The sequence below is a fragment of the Chlamydotis macqueenii genome, chromosome 9 (assembly GCF_036417535.1).
Source record: "Chlamydotis macqueenii isolate bChlMac1 chromosome 9, bChlMac1.mat, whole genome shotgun sequence".
Lineage (NCBI taxonomy): Eukaryota > Metazoa > Chordata > Aves > Otidiformes > Otididae > Chlamydotis > Chlamydotis macqueenii.
The window spans coordinates 25,934,847-25,953,981 of NC_141564.1; the positions used below are offsets into that span (position 1 = coordinate 25,934,847).

The 19,135-nt window shown below is 40.9% G+C and overlaps 1 protein-coding gene across 1 annotated transcript in view; it reads right to left on the bottom strand.

The window, feature by feature from the left end:
- The window catches only part of RSRC1 (arginine and serine rich coiled-coil 1), a 154,018-nt gene that overhangs the window by 109,245 nt on the left and 25,638 nt on the right, over window positions 1–19,135 (bottom strand). The window contains exon 5 of the mRNA XM_086755064.1: window positions 9,318–9,488. Within this exon, the coding sequence (XP_086611190.1) occupies window positions 9,318–9,488 (171 nt within the window). The remainder of the gene's footprint in view (window positions 1–9,317; window positions 9,489–19,135) is intronic.

A 19,135-nucleotide genomic window follows, 5' to 3' on the forward strand; every position in this document is an offset into this window, starting at 1 on the left:
TGAAAGGGCATGTTATTAAATCGATCTTCATACAACACCCCTCAAAAAACCACCATGAATACAAGGTGACTTCTTTAGTTACCTATATACCTGGATTGTGCCTGCAGCAATACGAGGTATTTCGGATCAGCAGGTACCATCCTATAAGCATTTTGTTATATATAACAACTGCAAAATCACTCTAGTGCATGATCTTCACGATACCAACATTTAATCCGTTGTAAACCTATGAATGAGGGCTAAGTGTGCACTGATTTCTAGATCAATATTCTCTTAAGAGAACTCATGAGGCAGCACGAGGACCCCTGTCCCTGCCAGTCTCCAGTATGGGTATGAGAATGAGTAGGCTTCCTGACAAATCCACCATCTGCTTCCATAGATTCTGGACAAAGACTGCTCTCCAACTTTGTTCCACTCTCGGATGTGGAAGCAGATCAGCGTAAACACCAGGTTTTCTTTGTGTCCATGACGTTTAGCATCACTTTGGAATACACAGGGTTCTCAGAAATAAACGTTAGTAAACACGTCCACTTCATGAAAGGCTGAGAAGAGCCATAGCGTGGTACTGCTGTCCAAACATCTTGTGGCACATCAAAATGCCCCTTCGGCCTACAGAACAAGCCAGACAACCATCATTCAGCTACTGAAGGAATAAACTTTAAAAATACAAAGTCAAAATTGTAATGACTAGAGATAGAACACAGGCACTTTTGTATTAAAATAATAATTAAAGAAAAAAATCTAGCAGTCATTTTGATGGTCAACTTTTCCAAAATGCTACGTCAGCATCCATTCCACCCCAGCGTTTAGACAATTTCTTCTCCATTCTTCACTCGCATGAAAGCTCTCCCTGTCTTTGGCCACAGAGTCCTCGATTAAAGAATTGTTGTGACGCATTGCCACAAGATCAACCACTATTACAATATTTCTCCATACGATTTCACTTCTACATTTAGAAGAGGTTAAAGAGCACCAGGACATCTGCCTGGAAGATCTGTCCCCATTTGCTTTTCCCCTTGAGATTCTCACTGCAGAAGTCCAAACGAAATAAAGAAGTTTAAGAATTTTTTAAATGGTTAAGAATATTGATCTTTGATGCACAACAAGTGCTAAATGCAGCACAGGTCACATCTGCTTTTAAATGTGGTGAGAAAAATTATGTCAACACAGTGATGGCATATCAAATTATCCTTTAGGGCAGTAGGTATAGCTAAGATTTGAGGAAGAAGTAATATAAAAAGACAACACAAAATTTGCATTGTTCCTTTTCAATGAGATGCCTCAGTCTACAGTTCTGGAAGAAAATTATCAAAAGTGCAAACATCTTACCTTACACTACGGACGTGATTAATTAAGACCTGCGCGTGATGAGGTAGCGCAATATAAAAGGAGTTCTTCCATACAGGACTGGAAAACATGGGGAGGGTAAGGCAGGGGTGTGAAATAAGGGTACTTTCCTCACAATCTCCAAAACTTATTTAGCTTTTATTACAGAATTAGGACTAAGGAAAAAAAAAGCCAAAATAATTTGTTGGGCTTTTTTAATAAAGAAATGGAAATATTTTCCACAGAGCCAAAATGACAAAATAACCAACTGCAGAAGGCTTCCTTACTATACGTTATATTGTACGTCACATTTCTACATAAACTTTAAAATATATTTACTTTTTTATTAAAAGCCAAGCATTCCACAGTTCCTCGATGCAACGCCCAACCAAAGCGTGCCAGAGGTACCTTTCCTTCCAATTAAACACTTACCCTTCGCCACTGGTGAAAGGCAACAAGATCTCTTTACAACGCCTCGTCTTTTTCAATAAATTTTGCATGAAAACACGTTAGCCAAGCACCGAGTCGCCTGCTGTCACGTTGTAAGTACGATAAATGTTTAATGAAAACAACAGCACGCAGCTCGGTGTCAGACAACAGCTATCACACAGTCCCGCTTTGATCTGAACAGACACTTAAAAGGAGTTCTGAGTGCGCTCTGCACCGCGGAACTCTATAACCTACATGCAAATCGGAGAAAATTACCATAAACGACTTCCTACTGCATCACGGGGAAAGAGGCAAGGAAAATAAAACAGATATGACAAGCTCCAGGAGCGCCTGACTGCCGTCAAACTCCGAGAAGTCTGATTTTCCCAATTTACTTTGAATGTTTTCCACCGAGCGAAAAGCTCGTCAGCCGGCATTTCTCACCCAAGCGCCGCCCGCAGAACCCGCCGGGACGCTGCTGGGGCTGGGCGCAGAAAGCAGCCTCTGCAAGGGCCGTGCTTAAACGCCACTGAAGAAGGTCCCCCAGACGCAGTGTCCTCAGCAAAGAAAGAGCTAACATACGGAATTAAAAGGACAAACAAATATTATGTTTGAAAAATAAATTCTGCAGCTCTGTAGTATCTTTCAAAGTATTTAAGAAGCTGTGAATCCATTAATGCGAAAATGTATCGATAGCTTTATAGAGTAGCAGAAACTAAAATGGTGGTCGGGTTTGGTTAACAGCACACCACTTCTTTTTTCATAACAACTGACAAGCTTCTCAATTTATTCCATAAAAAATTGTAACCAAACACTGTAAAAAGTCATCAAAAATTCCACTATAAGAAAGCTGGGGCGAAACCCATAAATCTAGTAAGTTATTTAAATCTAGCAAGTCTTCAGCAGGTTCTTTCCCCCCAATTCCACAATGAACAAGGATCTTTCTGAAAATCATGTCTCAAAATGCCAGAACTTGCATGTTTTTAAGCTAATCAAGACTTCAAACATCAAAATTCAGCAGCACACACACGCAGGTCAATGAAGACATGCATGCAAGTTGTTTTCAAACAAGTGAATTAAAAAAGCATAAATAAAAGAGGAACGTAATGCTTTGATTAGCAAAAGACATAGTGGAAAAAAATAGCAGTGGTGTCGTTACGTGTTTAAGTAGATCAGTACTGTAAAACACCTCACTTTTGAAGACTTTGACACCTGAAGGTTGCTAGTATGCAGAAGTTGCTGGTCTAAACGTGGGATTTGGGAGTGGAAAGCAGAACTCCATGGGCAACCGAGCTGTCACGGCAGCCTGCATGACATGATTCGCAGTCATCAGGTCCACCTGGTGGAACGTGACAGACGTATGTCACACGCCGACCGTGTAGTGCGCCCCGTCCACGGCCAAAAACCCACCTCAGAAGAGCCTATGTTAGGGACGGTTACTTACAGTGATCCATTAAAGTATTACAGAAATTATCTCGTTGCATAGATAAGCCAAAACTGCAGTGCTGGTACGCTTGGCAAATAAGCTGAAAAAGCACCTCACAATCCACAGTGCGTTTTTAAAAGGTCACTAGTGTCCAAGCCATGAGATACAGCCTAGCTGATACTGTATTAGCAATTCGTACAACAAACAACGCTTCCCAACAGCACTGCTGTACCAAGCTTTGAAGCCAAAGAAACGTGGGAGTGGAAGAAGAGTTGCTCTATTTCTTTACAGGTAAATAATTGCTGCTTTCCACCAAATATGATGTATCACTTCTTAAAACAAATCACAAATGAAGGAAAAAGAAGGAAACAAAATGTGCGTCAGGTGCTGCAAGTCTAAAAGTGGTAAGGACGTATCCCATAGGTGCCCAAGGTGTATAAAATGAAACACGCATTCTGGAAGCCTGCTTCAGTCTTATCCAAAGGAACGCTGGATAAAACGCACACATATACATCACGTTTGAATGTCAGAAAAGCAAGCTAAGACTGTTTCATCTCAGGGGGACAAAGTCCACAAGCCTAAGTGCACCCGAGACCTCACCAGAAAGGATGAGAACGAGCTGAAGCCTGAACCTCTTCCAACGCCAGTCTTCACGCAGAGCTCAATAATACTCATGCTGGCGCAACAGGAGAAAGCTGTTTTGCTTACCTGTAAATTATCTTCTCTAAATATAGTACTTGCAATAAATTAGCAATTGACTGACAATCCAGACTGTATCTAACACCCCGTTTTCCTATTTTGCTGGGACATAATCTGTTTCAATAGGAAGAGAGGATTCTGTAATAAACAAACCACTGTCATTTGCTCAAATCATATTTTTAAGCCTAAGTTTCTCTCTAGAAACTAGTGCAATTCAGCTTTACTGCAACAAGATTTTTTTTTTTTTTAAAGTCAGACTGATAGGACAAAGCACATCACTACACTTCCAGGAGGACTATCACTAATTTTCCCCATAATCAACCAAAACCACGTAGCGAGGGCCATTGGAAATTAAACCCAACCTGTCCTGTTCCTTTGATCCAGAGACCAGGCTCTTTCCTTTTCATTCAGTGACCGTTTCGGATCAGCGCTACCCATTTTTTTCTTTCAGCCCAGAGCGCATACTCTTGCATAAGATTCATTTTTGCAAGGGAAAAAAAAAAAAAAACGAAAACCAGGAGAAGAAAACAGGAAATGGGACAGCAAAACGTAGGACCTGATAAACTGCTTTGGCAGAGCAAAGAACACTAAAGTTTTACTTCTTTCAAATAAACAAAAAATTTAATAAAAGGAAAGCACTAGACTGAAACTAGACACCAGACGTCTACCACGCATTCTAAAGTTTTGCAGAGTTAACAGAAAATGATAATGCATCACAGAATGAATAGTGGTCCTTGTTTCATCCATTCCGTTTCATTTATAACACTTCATACCAGCAGACAGAGCGTGTTCCGTAAAAACAACAAAGGTGTGGTAACACCTCGATGCAGCGCTCGTCAGTTAAACTTCCACGGGAACGGGAAAGCCAACGGTGTGTCTGCTAATTACAAAGTACGAGCATTGGTAGAGTTGTGCTACAGAGTAATGATCCAAAGGAGTAATGCGCTCAGCATCACTTCTGCAGTCACGGGCCGTAACCAGAGAACGATGTTGCTGTTACAAACAGAGAAATTCGACTTGAAGCATGGCCTGGGAGACCGGCTGAATACAAAAGGCCGCGAGGCCAAGCGAGCACTTTTACTTTGGAAATGCTGGCAACACTTCTTCAGAAAAAGCCATTCCACTTATTGATTCCGGGCTTTTTCTATATACCTTTCCAGGCAATAAAGCTCTTTGTTCCATGCACTGCAACAGAAATGCGAAACAAAAAAAAAAAAAGGGAACACAGTTTGAACAACTCCGGTGAGATCAGGAGACCAAAGCCGCAAAAGCAGACTGGTTAGTTCCGATTACTTATAAAACAGCAGGAAAATAAACAGCACTGCAGTAGTTGAATACAAACTAGTTAAGAACATTTCTTGCCACCTGCTTGTCATCAGCTTTATTTTGCAAAGAGTTTTCACAAGAAATGAAATAATCCTATGAATCTGAAGAGATGGATCTTTTTTTTTGTTTAGAAATATTTAGGGTGTGCTGCTGGGACGCTTTCTGAGTTTGCGTTGCTTTACCTTTTAAGTGAGTGCAAAACTATTTCAAAGCTCGCTGGACCGCTCTTAGTGCCAAGTTTTTTCACCAAGTACTGTCAGATGTGGTAAATGAGCTTCCCAACTCAAATCTGAAGCAGCTGTTACCACAACATCTCCCTCCACAATGGCTGAACAAATCGTACATCCCTCGGAACATTTCAGATTGTAAGAGCAGAAGAGTTCAGCTGCTTTGCTGTGGCTGTAATACAGCCTGGCTCCACAAAACAGATGCCACTTCTCCAATGCTCAAGTCCAGCGCTCAGCTTTAAAGAATCTTCACTGAAACGGAGAAGAATGCCGAAGGATGACGGCTGGATTACTACAGCAGAATTTTTCACTCTTGAAATCTCTCAAGATGCTCACTGCAAAGACAAGATCTACTTTGAAAGAACCTAACGTTGCCCTGATTTAAAAACCAAACACAGGCCTTTCCCCCTCACAGCTACAAACATATGCAATCTAAGTGCAGAAAAGAAAATTATCACAGAAACACTGAATAGTCAGGGTGGGAAGGAACCTTTCCAGGCCACCCAGTCCAACCCCCCTGCAAGGAGCAGGGACATCTCCAACCAGATCAGGGTGCTCAGAGCCCCGGCCAACCCGGCCTGGGATGTTTCCAGGGATGGGGACCTACTAGAGTTTATATGAGCCCCAAGCAAAACCATTTGCTCCCTAATTAGTGCAAAAATTGCATTTTGATTCTCCACTTTAGAGGAACAGCCAAATCCCAAGGATGTGACTACTTACACCAGATAACCCGCAGTGCTGACAAACTGACGTACCTTCTTTCATGCAAAGTTAAACTACAAAGTCAATTGGCATTTTATAAATTTAATCTACTGTCTTCTCACAGTCTGGCTTTAGGATGATCTTCATTACAGATCTGAAGTAGCTATTTTCAATAAACACATTCCAACCACATATTAATTTAAACTGAAAACTAGATCTGGCCTTGGGTGTGCCCTGGAGTACCTGAACGGACCTGTTCCAAATACAGAGGTCAGAGGACTGCTTTTTCCTCTATGGATCCCTTGCTGTTAGAATTTCTAAGAAGGCTCTGTAGAACAACGCTACCTTCAGTGCTGATCTAGACACTAGATCTGGAAATTTCTTCACTTGGAGAGTCATCTACAACAGATTCCTCTCAGTATTTCACATCCGAATGTACACCTGACAGTCATCTTTTGAGTCCACTCAGACTTTTTTTCCTCACACTTCAGAGGAAAAACAAACAAACAAACCAGCATCAAGTCATCTACTCCAGCATCAAGTCAAGTGGGTGAGCAGTGGAGTTCCAGCCAAGGCAACCAACTGTTGTGCGGCAGAGGACTAGCACTGGTCGCAGAATCTGCTAAGACACTGCTGCGGAGGCAAGCTACAAGAGTTATAATTCTAACCATACCCATGAAAGGGCATCTGACACTACTACAAGACAAAAATCCTAAATTGTAACATATACCCTCAAAAAGTATCAGCAAAACCAACTTGCTACCTTCTGCCTTCTTCTACCTTCTTCTATAGCCAACTACAAAAGGCCTTGTAGTTACTGGAAAACAAAAAATTCTGTCTTGTTGCTTTCTTGCTTTCCTCAGAAATGAGCATCAAGATAAAAAAAAAAAAAAAAAAAGACCATAAAATCTCCTGCTGTTGGAGAAAAAAAAAAAAAAAAAAAAAGCCAGAAGCCAATAGACTTACAGATGCAGAAGGTTCACTCAGTTTGTGTTGTACCATCCTCCTTCCTACACCTCTACAAACTAAGGACAGGTGAGCTTCCTTGGCCAGGGACGTCTTTTCTTTCCCATATTTTTCACCCCAAAAGAAAATACATTCATAAATAAATGATACAGAGGAAGAAAGTGGAGAGCTTGGGAGGCTTGAGGAAGCCTCCTACAAAGACGCAACTATAAAATACCTTGCTTGGCCTCGTTTCCTGGAGCACACACAAGGCAAAGAGAACCTACGCTAACTCTCTTTGCTGCTACACACAGGTAGGTTCCTAATTCACTCTCACTGGGTATAAAACAGAATACTCTGTAGAAAAATAATTGTGCAGTAGAAGATCAAAGAACTGTCTTCTCTGCGCATTAACTGTTGCTTTGCAAAGCCTTTAACAAACAACGTGAGGCTGATACAGTCTCGATCTTCGGAATGACAAATAACTGCAAAGGGAAAAGCATCTCAGCTCCATCTTCTCTGTACAGATACACTTTGATCACTAGTTGATTAAACTGAAAAACATGCTGCCCCCCCTCAGAAAAGTTTATGAAGCACAGATTATATCAACGCCATCCTAGGTACATTTCATTTTGTAGCCTAATAACGCTCCAAGTAAGAAATCCCTGCACAAGCCCAGCAGTCAGTACCCGAGCTCCGAGGGGAACGGACTGATGTCATTCAATGTTTCTATTATCAATTTGTACTCTTTGTTCTAACTGCCTTGGAAGGGACCCAAACAGGGCATTTCGTTTTCAAATTTAGCATAAGCAATTTCATAAGTTATCAAAACATAAAGGTAAATTGCTTGCTTCCAAAAGATTCCGGGCACTTCTGTGTTCTTCCTCCAGCTATCTCCTATTGATCCTTCTTCCAAAAGGACAGTCAGGCAGTATGCTCACAGAGCACTGCTGTATACTCAACATGATTTAAGATGTGCTCCTACACAAAGGCCAGAAAACCTCTCACACACCAAACGTTATGTGCTCAGTATGGATCCTTTCCCTACTTTTCTACTTCAATTAAAAAACAAACACACACACGCAACCAGTTTTGGCTGGAACATCCAGGCTCCTCTCCTCAAGTCTTCTAGAAGTATCAAAATACAGTTGAACTTCAGGTAAACGGGTAAAAGGCATCTTGTTTGTGACTTAGCAGACATACTGCAAACCTCTCAGGGGTTCTGTTTACTTTAAATGCCACTGATTACTGAAAAGATCCACATTAAAAGAAAAATATGCCACATGGTTTAGTAAAATGAGGAAAATTAGTGGAAAGCGCCACTCTTGAAGATCCCGCAGTCTAAGTAATGTACTGCAAGGAAGAAAAAAGTCCATGCAAATAGCTAATCCTGAATATTTACACCACCAATGCTAAAACCATGGACGAGTAAATAATGACATCCGAGAGACTGAACTAATATCATCGTGCCATAAAACCAGGGAGGTAATGGTGAGATACCTCCACGAACCTGGGTGGAGGAAGCTACTCTAGAAATTCCCATTTAGTGCTTCAGTGGGAATCCAAAGGGAAGTTCATTAAGTGACACATCGGTGTCTTCCTTTTTGAAGCCAATCACATGAACAAAATAAACATCGCAGTAAAGGCTGTAGGAGATCAAGGCATGCAAAGGTAATTACACAAATTGCCTTTTCTGAAATCAGTAAAAACAAGATCACCAATCCAAGTCATTTCAAGTAGAAACTAAGATGGCAGCAGGTTTGGACAGGCAGTCCATCATTCACCCATAGCAAGTGCTTCTGCTGAAACTGGACTTTGAATCACAAATGAAGCCCAACAGGAACTTCTGGCAACAGGGAGGTGGCGTGTGAACACTGAAAATCGTATGTTCTTAGGAAATAGTCTGTGTACCTTCCAATACTCCTCATTTTTTTTCCTTAAATGGTGGTTGTTATGTATTGGAAAAATATTTATATTAATCAATTGAAGAAAGCTATTTAGCATGTTCGCAAATCAAGGGGAAAAAAAAAATTGCAAATGAAACCATCATTTAGTTTAAAATGTTGTCACATTCCAGAATTGTAAAATACTAAGAATCAAACTACTCAAAGATTTTAAATAATTTTCACGTAGTTTGTATATCACGTACTATAAAGCAAACTGATTTAAAAAAAGTAAAACGACACTAAACTGTTCCCTGTTTTTATTACAGTTGTATTGTTTGTCATTTCACTTACCCATGCTTCGCGCCACATATCTCCTTTTCTTTTCCTTTGCCCTTCTCTTTTACTTTTTCTTTCTCTCTGCCTTTACGCCGCTCTCTTTCACGAGACCCGCTATGAGTTCTCCTATGACTGGATCTCTCGCTACTTCGACTATGAGAACGTTGACGAGGTCTTGATCGCGATCTACACAAAATCCATAGTATTAACATTTAGCAGTCATATTTTTCACTGTCACTGTATGTTAGATTTGTTATATAGTCCAACTATTTTAAACACATTTTCAAATCATGTAGTAATTTACTCCTCTTAAACAAAAACCTGCCAATTTATCAAAAGAAAAGTTAAAAAGAACGTATTGCTTCTACTCTGAAGGAAGAATGCAAAAATAAATTAAACCACACTACCTAGTATTCAACCGTTAATGAAGTAATCTGGTACTACCAAAGTAATCTTTGGAGCTATCGGAGAAGGAAAGCAAGGAATTTTTTTTTCTTGAAGATTAAACTTTAAATTCTTACGTTCTGATCAATTTAGCTTGGCAAATAATCAAAGAATTTACAGCTGCTACTAAGTGCTCGTACTTCCCTACTCAATACGTTGCTACTAATAATGATGTTCCAACAAAACCCAGAAAAACCAGAAGCGAGGTCCAAAATCTCGTCTGTAGCCCGCAGAGCTGACACTTGCGCCCAGCTTCTCAATATCCAATTCAGATGTGAAACACTTTGCAGAAATCCTATAAAGACGCCAACCCTACAGGGCCATAACGCAAGGAACTGCACGCGGGCGCCAGGGTCTGTGCACATGTTTGGTTCTCGGTTACGAATTCCTGCGCGGCCGCAGGATACTCTGTTCTCAATCATGTTATCCGTTCCTCTGGAATCAATACATGTTGTTACTGATACACTTGAGTGAAAAAGAGATCAACTATTACTACAGTGTGACTCTTTCCATATGCATCCAAAAAATCTTTTCATTATTCTCGAGTTTTGTTTAGGTTATTTTCAAAAATTTAATTTATAACTTATCACGGATCAATACATCTTTTCTATGGTACGTGAAGAGCTATGGACAATGAGTATTTAGAAAAACAGCAGTTCAAGTTTACATTCATTTCTGTTACAACATACACCTCGACAGAAGTTCTGATGGCACCTCATTGAAAAGTTTCATTAAGCACTGAGAGGGTTGGGGGGAAGAGCATTTTTAAAAATAGTATTAAAAAAATAATAATTTATTTTGCACCTCTGGGAGTGCAAAACTCCAAAGGCCTTTAAAAGCAAAATCACATTCAAAAGATCGCTCAATTTAAAAGGCAACAACTGTTTAATAAAACTCAACAATAGCATAAGCAAAAGAAAATACCATGTCCAGATGAAGCTATAAATTACATTCAGGAAGAATGTTGCTCTCGAGTCTGGAATTTGTCCTGCGTAGCGGGGTTAACGTACCTGCTCCCGCTCCGAGCCTTCCAGCCGAGCAGAGGTCAGAACCTCGGTTTACGTTTCATTCGGCAGATGGCATCTCTCGCAACACAATACCTCCCGCTCTCACTCGCGCTGTTAGCGCTAATACGATAGATCAAATTACCCGCAAAGTGCCGGATTAGGAACTAGAGAACAGTTTCTGTCTCAAAATGGACTTTTATTATGTCATCACAAATTAAAAAGCATCCATCCTTTCTTTAGTCCTCAGGTAGAGGAAGTTTTGATCTAAAGGAGTATTCTGGATATTGGATTGATTTTTTGGTTGGCACGAAGATACTGGTTTTACAAGCATCACGATGAGGCAGGCACAGATTTACGGATGACTGCCCTGTGGATATCCACTATTCCAAGTCATAAACAGTAAAAAAATCAAACCAAACCAACAAAAAAAAGCCCAGTAGCAACACACATTACCTTCATTTGGCACCAGGCCTCTCCTTACTTAAGGGTGCAGTCCTTCAAACAGAAATAACCGAGGACTGTAAGATACTTATTGCTGGAAAGCTTACTTTCTGAGCTCAAATTTGAACTTGAGTTCGCATCTCCCACCTTTCCCGGGTGCAAATAACAGCAAATTCAGTTCAGATTAGCTGGATGCTCAAATCCTAGATTTCTCTTTCACATCTCTAAGTACAACACAGGCCAGGTACCATTTACATGCAGAAAAACAGCTTTTAAAAATTAAAAGTAGACTTTTACCTAATGTGATCCCTGATCATTGTTTATCCTTTGGTTTTTACAGCTACAGCTGGTACAGCGTGCCTTCCCTGTCCCGCTCGCCCAGGTGAGGCAGGCAGATGACTATCAGCGGGATATTACAGCGAAGATCTGAACAAAAATGTTAAGTTCTACTCCACAGAAGCCATCTCTGCAGGACAAATTCGTTCAGTCAACCCCTCAATTATCAGAGCGGTTGATCGGGGCTGTGGACCAGCCCAGCGCACCGACACAGACATCCCAAAGCTGGCTTTGTGCAGAGACAGCTTCACTTCGGGCAGACTTGTTAGCTCAGAGAACACGCCGGCACACGCGGAAGGGTCCGCAGGGCAGCTCAGGTGCCACGTCCGGCTGGCTCCGCGGCCACAGACCCCCAGCCTAACCCAGACCGACCGCGATACCCCATTTTAGGGGTGCTACAGAGGGAACAGCGCAGAAAGAAAAAAAGTTGCACAGTAGATGTAGTGTATCGCTGCACCTGAATCAGCCTGCGATCTCTCCTATACACTCGCTCTCCGGCGGCTGGGATGCACGCGAGGCGTATTTGCCGGGCGTGGGGCACAGCAGCCGAGGCAGGAGCGCTGAGGGACACGGACAGGCACGGCGAACACAGCCCGACGTACCAGCGGGCACGCCAGCCACGCCGACCTGCAACGGATCCGCACAGACACAGCCCGACCTCCTCCAAGGATGGGCCTTCCTGGGTCTTCCATCGGTGTATAAAGTTCTTTGCAAATATTTCATTTTGCATTATTTTCCCCTTCATGCTGCAGAGCTACAGCCCTCCCAAATAAAACCAACTCTGCCTGCTAGGTTCTTTGTGTTTCTTTATATTGATTACAAACAGTATTTATAAAGGAACAGTCTAACATTAACGGTCCTTTCAATTCCTCAACGCTAGTGAAACTTAGATTCTATGAATAATTTTTAAACCGGGGTAACTACTGTGTTTCCAGTGTTGTACAGCAACGAATCTTTTTGAGAAAGCTTATCTTGTATTAACTTTTCTCCTTCACAATCCATCCAAAGCCACAGCAATGGGGGACTATCAGAAAAACCCCTAGGCATCCACAATACAGTTTTATTCACAAATCCAAGCTGAGTCTCAGCTCCTGTTTAAGTCTTCCGCTAGTCTAAGAAAATCTTAGGGACTTCTCACACGAGTAAAGAGGCATGAAAATTTTAAAATACATTTACTTAACTAACAGCTTAGTATATTGTGAGTTAAGATGCATTATGTAGTTTTACTACATTTTGATGAAACGAAGGAAGCACAGAGAATAAAAGATAACAGCCATAGGATGGCAAAAATAACATTCTTTGCAGTATAATTCTCTAGAACAATTCCATCTTACTCGATAAAATAAGTTCTGCCAGCAATGCTTCTAAAACGGAAGGGGAATTACCAGGAAGCCAGCAACAAACCCTGTAAGAACTGCTGAGCTGAAGCAGGTAAGATCACAATCTTCTTGATCTCTGCTCATGCGCGTGCTCTCTTCAGAGAGCTCTCAGTTTCTGAAGTGCTGCAGGAAACGATGATTAGGAGTGGTGGAAGCAAAAGCCACAATTACGCTGACACGCCGAGTGACCAGTGCATCGCTTCTGGAACGCGTACCTCTGTAGGGCGTGAAAACAGACAAGAGCCGAGACGTAGGGGACTCTGCAGCGCGCAGGGACAAGCGGGAAAGGCAAAACACTTTGGAACAGAAAGGCAATGGTTTTTGTCTACAGACAGGTTTTCCCTGTGTTCATCCAAAAAAAAAAAAAAAAAAAAAAAACCAAACCAAAAACCCCAAAAACTACGAGCTAAGGCTTCTTTCTCCCCAAACTGGAAAGCCTAAGGAGGGGACGGGCCAAAAGAACAAGGAAAGAGGAGCCTCACTTTATCTTTTTAAAAAGGCATAAGATGTAATCTTCAGGGGGGTGGGGAAGTCAAGCATTTCACACAGGAGAACAATGACATTATGGACTCAATAAAGTTAAGAAAACTTGAATAAATGAAGATAAAGAGATTAGATTCATAGCAAGAAGGAAGTGAAGGGTATGCAACACTATATCCTGAGAGGCCAAAAATACGCATGAAAGCAAAGAAATTACACAAAAACATTTAAAAAAATACAAAGAAGGAAAAGCACGGTTTCAGTTCCCAGATATTCCCTGCAGAGCCAAGGCCACCATCTTCTTCTCTACACTGATGTGACCAACAGGCCAGCACATCTCAAAGGCCAGCTTGGGAGCTCAGGTTGCGCATACACCAGCCATGGAAAAGTTCCTCATCTGGCCCATGCAGCACAGAACCTCGCTGCTTCAACAAGCCAGAACTGTTCAAGTCTAAAACAATCATAGATTAGGTCCAGCCAAACTAGGTCTATAGCCACAACATGGCTATCAAAAGCAGAATTTGTCCAAGCCTGGTCTCTACTTGGATAAAATCCCCACAAAGAACAGTATTTGAGTAGAAATGGTTTAAAGGATATAGGTGAAACCCTTATCTTTCACCTAAGTCCTAAAACAAGGACTGTCCTTTGTTAGCGTTACATCTGCCATACACACACAAAAGGATGAATCCCTGAATTTTGGGGAAAAAAAAAAAACAAAAAACAACATTTTAATACATCCCAGTTACAGTAGAACCCTCCCACAAAGTATGCAAGACGATGTGCTGTGTTTATATACAGATGTTCTACTTTTCCTGAGATTTACTGATAAGTGCTCCCAAAACAAACCACCAAATTTTTCCCTCTTGCGTACAACTGTTCTAAGACCTCAGTATCTAAAACTTGCCTAATTTCCTCCAGCTGAGGGAACCTCCAGTCTCTCTCACATCCCAGGCTAATTAAACTCGCCTGTTAACACAATTGAAGACTAATTCTGCAGTGCCAAAGACAAGCTTCGATGCACCAGATGGCAAGTGGGCTACTCAAGGAAGAGGCTATGATTGCCCACCTAGCTTGGTCTCCTCTGAAGCCATCGGAACAATGAAACCTCAGAAATTTAGATCCTGCTTTGACAACGTCATGTAAGGCTGCCAACCTTTCTCTAGTGCACCAAGGCTGAGGATAATCTAAACATTCAGATCAAGACCAACTTGAGTAACGATGCTTCAATATTGCTGAAAATACACTCAATATTTAGCAGTGTCGTCCCCCAGCATTTGTTAACGTGTTACCCTTTCAATAAGATACTCGTCTTTTTTATTTGCCTACAAGCCCAAAATCCTAAAATATCCATTTTAAGAACACTTTATGCAGACTTCATAAGGCCTGTATTAAATCCAAGATGTGCAAAAGGCTCTTGCTAGTTGAAAAAAAAAATTTCATAAAGCGTAAATTCATTGCTACTCAGTGTGTAACAAGCTGCGGTACATTTCCATCTGTAGCATGAACTAATTCACCTGTATGTTACCATGAATTACTATTAAAATACCTTGCGATACATACAGAATGGGAAATAAAGATACAGCTTCGTGAAATGGAGCTACAAGAAGTCATCCGTGCCAAGAATTCCCCGGTAAACACGAACAGAAGCCCACATATCAAGCAGAGAATAAAGATTTTCTATTTTATTACTGTTGAAAAATAAAAACAATTCCGATGATTCACGTTAAAGCAAGACCCAAAGCGGTCAGATAACAGAACTACTGGAGGGAGGAAAAAAAAAAATAATAAAAAAAAATCCATCAAGCTGGAGAGTAGACTGCCAGCACGCACAGCCCTTCCCCCAAAGCAAGGCGCACCAAGCACCACCCACCATGCCAAAGGTTAAGTCATTTAGTCAAGTTCAAAGATCTTCAAAGAGCTCTCAGATCCAGATAAGCCCATATGTTACCAAAATTCTGTGAAAAGCTATTACTTTCCAATCTGCTTTTCATGTCTACGTTACAGAACACACAGATGCTTGGCATCACTCGGTCTCCCTAAATTCTCACACCAGATAATCAAGGCTCACCAGTGACTTCCCTGTCTCAAACCCTACGAAACGTCTTTATTCCATCAACACTTGGTCCACTTGTAAAAATTGAAAGTATCCATAAAAGCCCATTCAGTTACTGCACAATAAGTGCTAATTTGCTAATTTCTTCGCAGGTAATCAATTAAAATGTAAAATATTGGATAAAATTAGTTGCACTAAATTTAACAGCTGCTCCATAAGCATAATTAGTTTCACAAGGGCCATATGTATTCCGAACAGAGACGGAGTTGAAACAAATAAGCAGCTTTTAAAACAAGTTTGAGGAAATCTGCATTTAATTAGCAGGTGGGCACTACAACTGCATAATGTTTTTATACATTTATATTTATGAAGTGACAGAAGATCTAAAGGCTTTTTAAAATGGCGTTTATTGTTTGAATGGGAACTGTTTTGCTGCATGCTAAAGTGATTTAAATCCTTATAGCTCTGCTTTGAAAAAATCATAAATGGTGAAAGAAAACATGTGGAAAACTGTAAAACTAGAAAGAATTTGCGACAAAAAGCAGATACGCATACCATAACCAAAAGGAAACTACACTTAATTAAATGTACACTACATCTGGAATATCAGCCTAATAAAACGTGAAACTATTAATTTTCATTGTTCTAAAGGAAATGAGGTCAGTGCCGTTTAGTATTTCCCCAATTACATTGCACTAAAGCACTGAACTCTATCTTAGAGGTACCAGCTAATCTTTTCAAAACACCGCAGTTTGAAAACAATCACCAAGACAGACTTGGTAAAATGGAAAGAGGAATTAGAACGCAAACACAAGACGGCTCAAAACGAGCGCTCTTTCAGCGAAGGTAAGATTTTGTAAAAATAACTAACTTTATCGGCAAAAGGCGACCACTCAAACCAAAGTTTGAGATGCCAAGGTCTTCCCTAGCATTCTCCTAAGCATCTCAGCGGTTACAACTCTTATTCGATTGCTATTAGCTCAACAGCCACAAACAAAACTCAACACATTCATGGCTCTCCAGCAATAAATCAAAAGTCTGGGACAGAACAATGGAACACAACTGCACTGCGTCAGACCTGGATATTCATAAAGGTGATAAAGGCACGCTGCAAACGCACAACCAATTACAGCAAAGTGACATGTTCTCCTTCAAAGTACATGAAGAAAAAGTTTGTTTCACTCAACCTCACTAGCAAGAAAAAAAAAAAAAATCATTATACAAGTTCTTGGGGAAGGTAAAATAATTTCAAGCATCAACTGCAGTCGTGCAGAGCGTGGAAATTACTAATATTGTATTTTTTTTTTTAGTGCAAATCCTGCTACCTCGGTAAAACATTTCAGGTTACTACTGGTTTGCAATACTAAAATGCACATGTTTGAGGAAGTTAAATATAGATTTAAATCCAGACTATACATATGATAACACGGTTTGTTTATTTATTGTTAAATATAAGGGGGGGTGAGAATGAAACTAGGAAGAAGCAGAGAGTCAGCTTCTAAATCCGCAACGAAGCTGGTGCTATGAGGAAGCCGTTTCAAGCCAGCAGTTTAGACCCTTGGTAGGCGACAAAAGAAATGCAAGATGAAACATAAACGATAACAGGGACAACCAAGAACACAGCTTGCAGAACTGAGACAGTGGATTCACCAGATACAGGCATCAACTTAGTTCAGTAATAATTCTCCACCTATAAATTACATTACATAATCAAACACTTGAGGAAAGAATACTCAAAATTCCAGTAAGCTGTAATTAAAAAAAGTAGTTACTGAAAACTTGGCATGAAGAGTACATAAATGCAGCCAGACAGAAGAACCGATAAAGACAACACTACTTTTAGTCTTGTTTCATAGAATCACAGAATCTTTACTGTTGGAAAAGACCTCCAAGATCATCAAGCCCAACCGTCAACCCAACACAACCATGCCTACTAAACCATGTCCTGAATTTATTCTCAAGCAGTCTGTCACAAATCTAGCTCTCCAAACTACAACCTTCTTGTCTACCTCTTCTCACTTCCAAAGAAGATTGAGGTGCCGCCTTTGCCACGACACCTCGACTGTCCTACAGAGCCTCATTAGAGGAGCTGAAAGGCTCTAGGCCCAGTGCCGACCGCAGCAGTGCATCTCCAGTTCAGCATGTCCACATCACCACAAAGGTGTTGAAAAACCTACAGGAGACCAATGGCCGGATGAAAATAATTTACTCCAGAAATACATAAAGTTTACTCAAATTGAGCTTTTTTGAGTTCAGACAGAACTCCTTGCCCAAGAAAGAAGCGACAGAAGAGAAAGCTGACCATGACCCTACCAGCTGCAGGAGCACTTCAACAAAAGCCTGCACAGAAAACTAAAACCAGAAAACAGACTTTACTAAAAATTATCTGAAAAACAGAAATTATCATGGACTGAACAGCTGCTATTCGAGCATGGAGATAACTTTCTGGTTTTGCGGACCTCCTTTTACAACACGCACTAACCTGCAGGTAACTTTACCTTGCTTTCTTCATCAAACGGCTCACTTGAGGAGCATTTCCTCACGAGCAGAAGTGTGATCTGCTCGAGGCGGCCAGACGCGCGTTACAGATCTGTATGGAAGGACCTAAACTAACGGCGGTGTTATTGGATACACATTATTTTTGCATTCAGCACAGCAAAGCATATATGTTCTTTTTCAACAGGCTTTTTTGTGCAGAGGCAGGAGTGTGGGAGCAGCTGTGGCCGAAGGAAGTGTGACGAAGTGTGCCAGCTGGGATTTGGGAAGGGAGAACAGCCATGTGAACAGCTCCCACCCACCTACTGGAATTCCACTCCGTTCGCAATGGCAGGAGGGGGCTCTCTCCCCACCGTTTCCCTTCAGCTTACGCAGACGTTGCTAATCGCCCCAGATATCCAGATATAACTCCTCCAAAGGAGCTGAGGAGCTTTGGCCTCACCTTCACTAGGGGAAAACGTGTTGTATCATTTGTTTCCCTTGTTAATCCCTACGAAGACTCTCAATTGTCTCTCTTTGCTAAGAGTCCACCTCAAATTAGGACTGCCAGTTTAAGAACACATCTATTTGTATACGAAATTAATTTCTTTCACATCTTTCTTTTTTCTCTTAAACGCAAGGCTTTAAAAGCGACTCAACCTCAAGATGATGCAAAAGCAAACCAGCTGTTAGTCGCGACACAAAGGTACCAGCAAGGATTCCTTCCTCTCCTAACCCAATTCCAGAACTGCCAGGGCTTAGGGTGAAGAAAAAAAATGGGCTGTGCGAAACTTCTATTCCTGCAGATTGCCTAATCCTGCAGAAAAGACATTTTATATCTTTTTTTTACGTTCTTAAAAAAAAATATGGGAAAACTTGAATTCTATATGAATGAATAAGGTAACATATTCTATTAGCAAGTAAATTCATCAGGCTTTGTAATTAATTTATACACACACAAGCAGTTATTCTATTGTGCGTACAGCTGGAATCTATCTTAAAAAAAAACCCAAGGGTCCAGCTTACTTCAGGACTCTCAATAAATACACCAAATTATTTGTTTCTGCACCACGCAGGCATTAGTGACTCTGCATCTGCTATGACAGGAAGATCTGGATGTATCCCACAGTCATGAAAAAAGGTCAAATTAATTTTCCAGATGGAATCACTAGCCAGGTAATTATTTGTTGTAAATTTGACAACACGTCCGATATTATG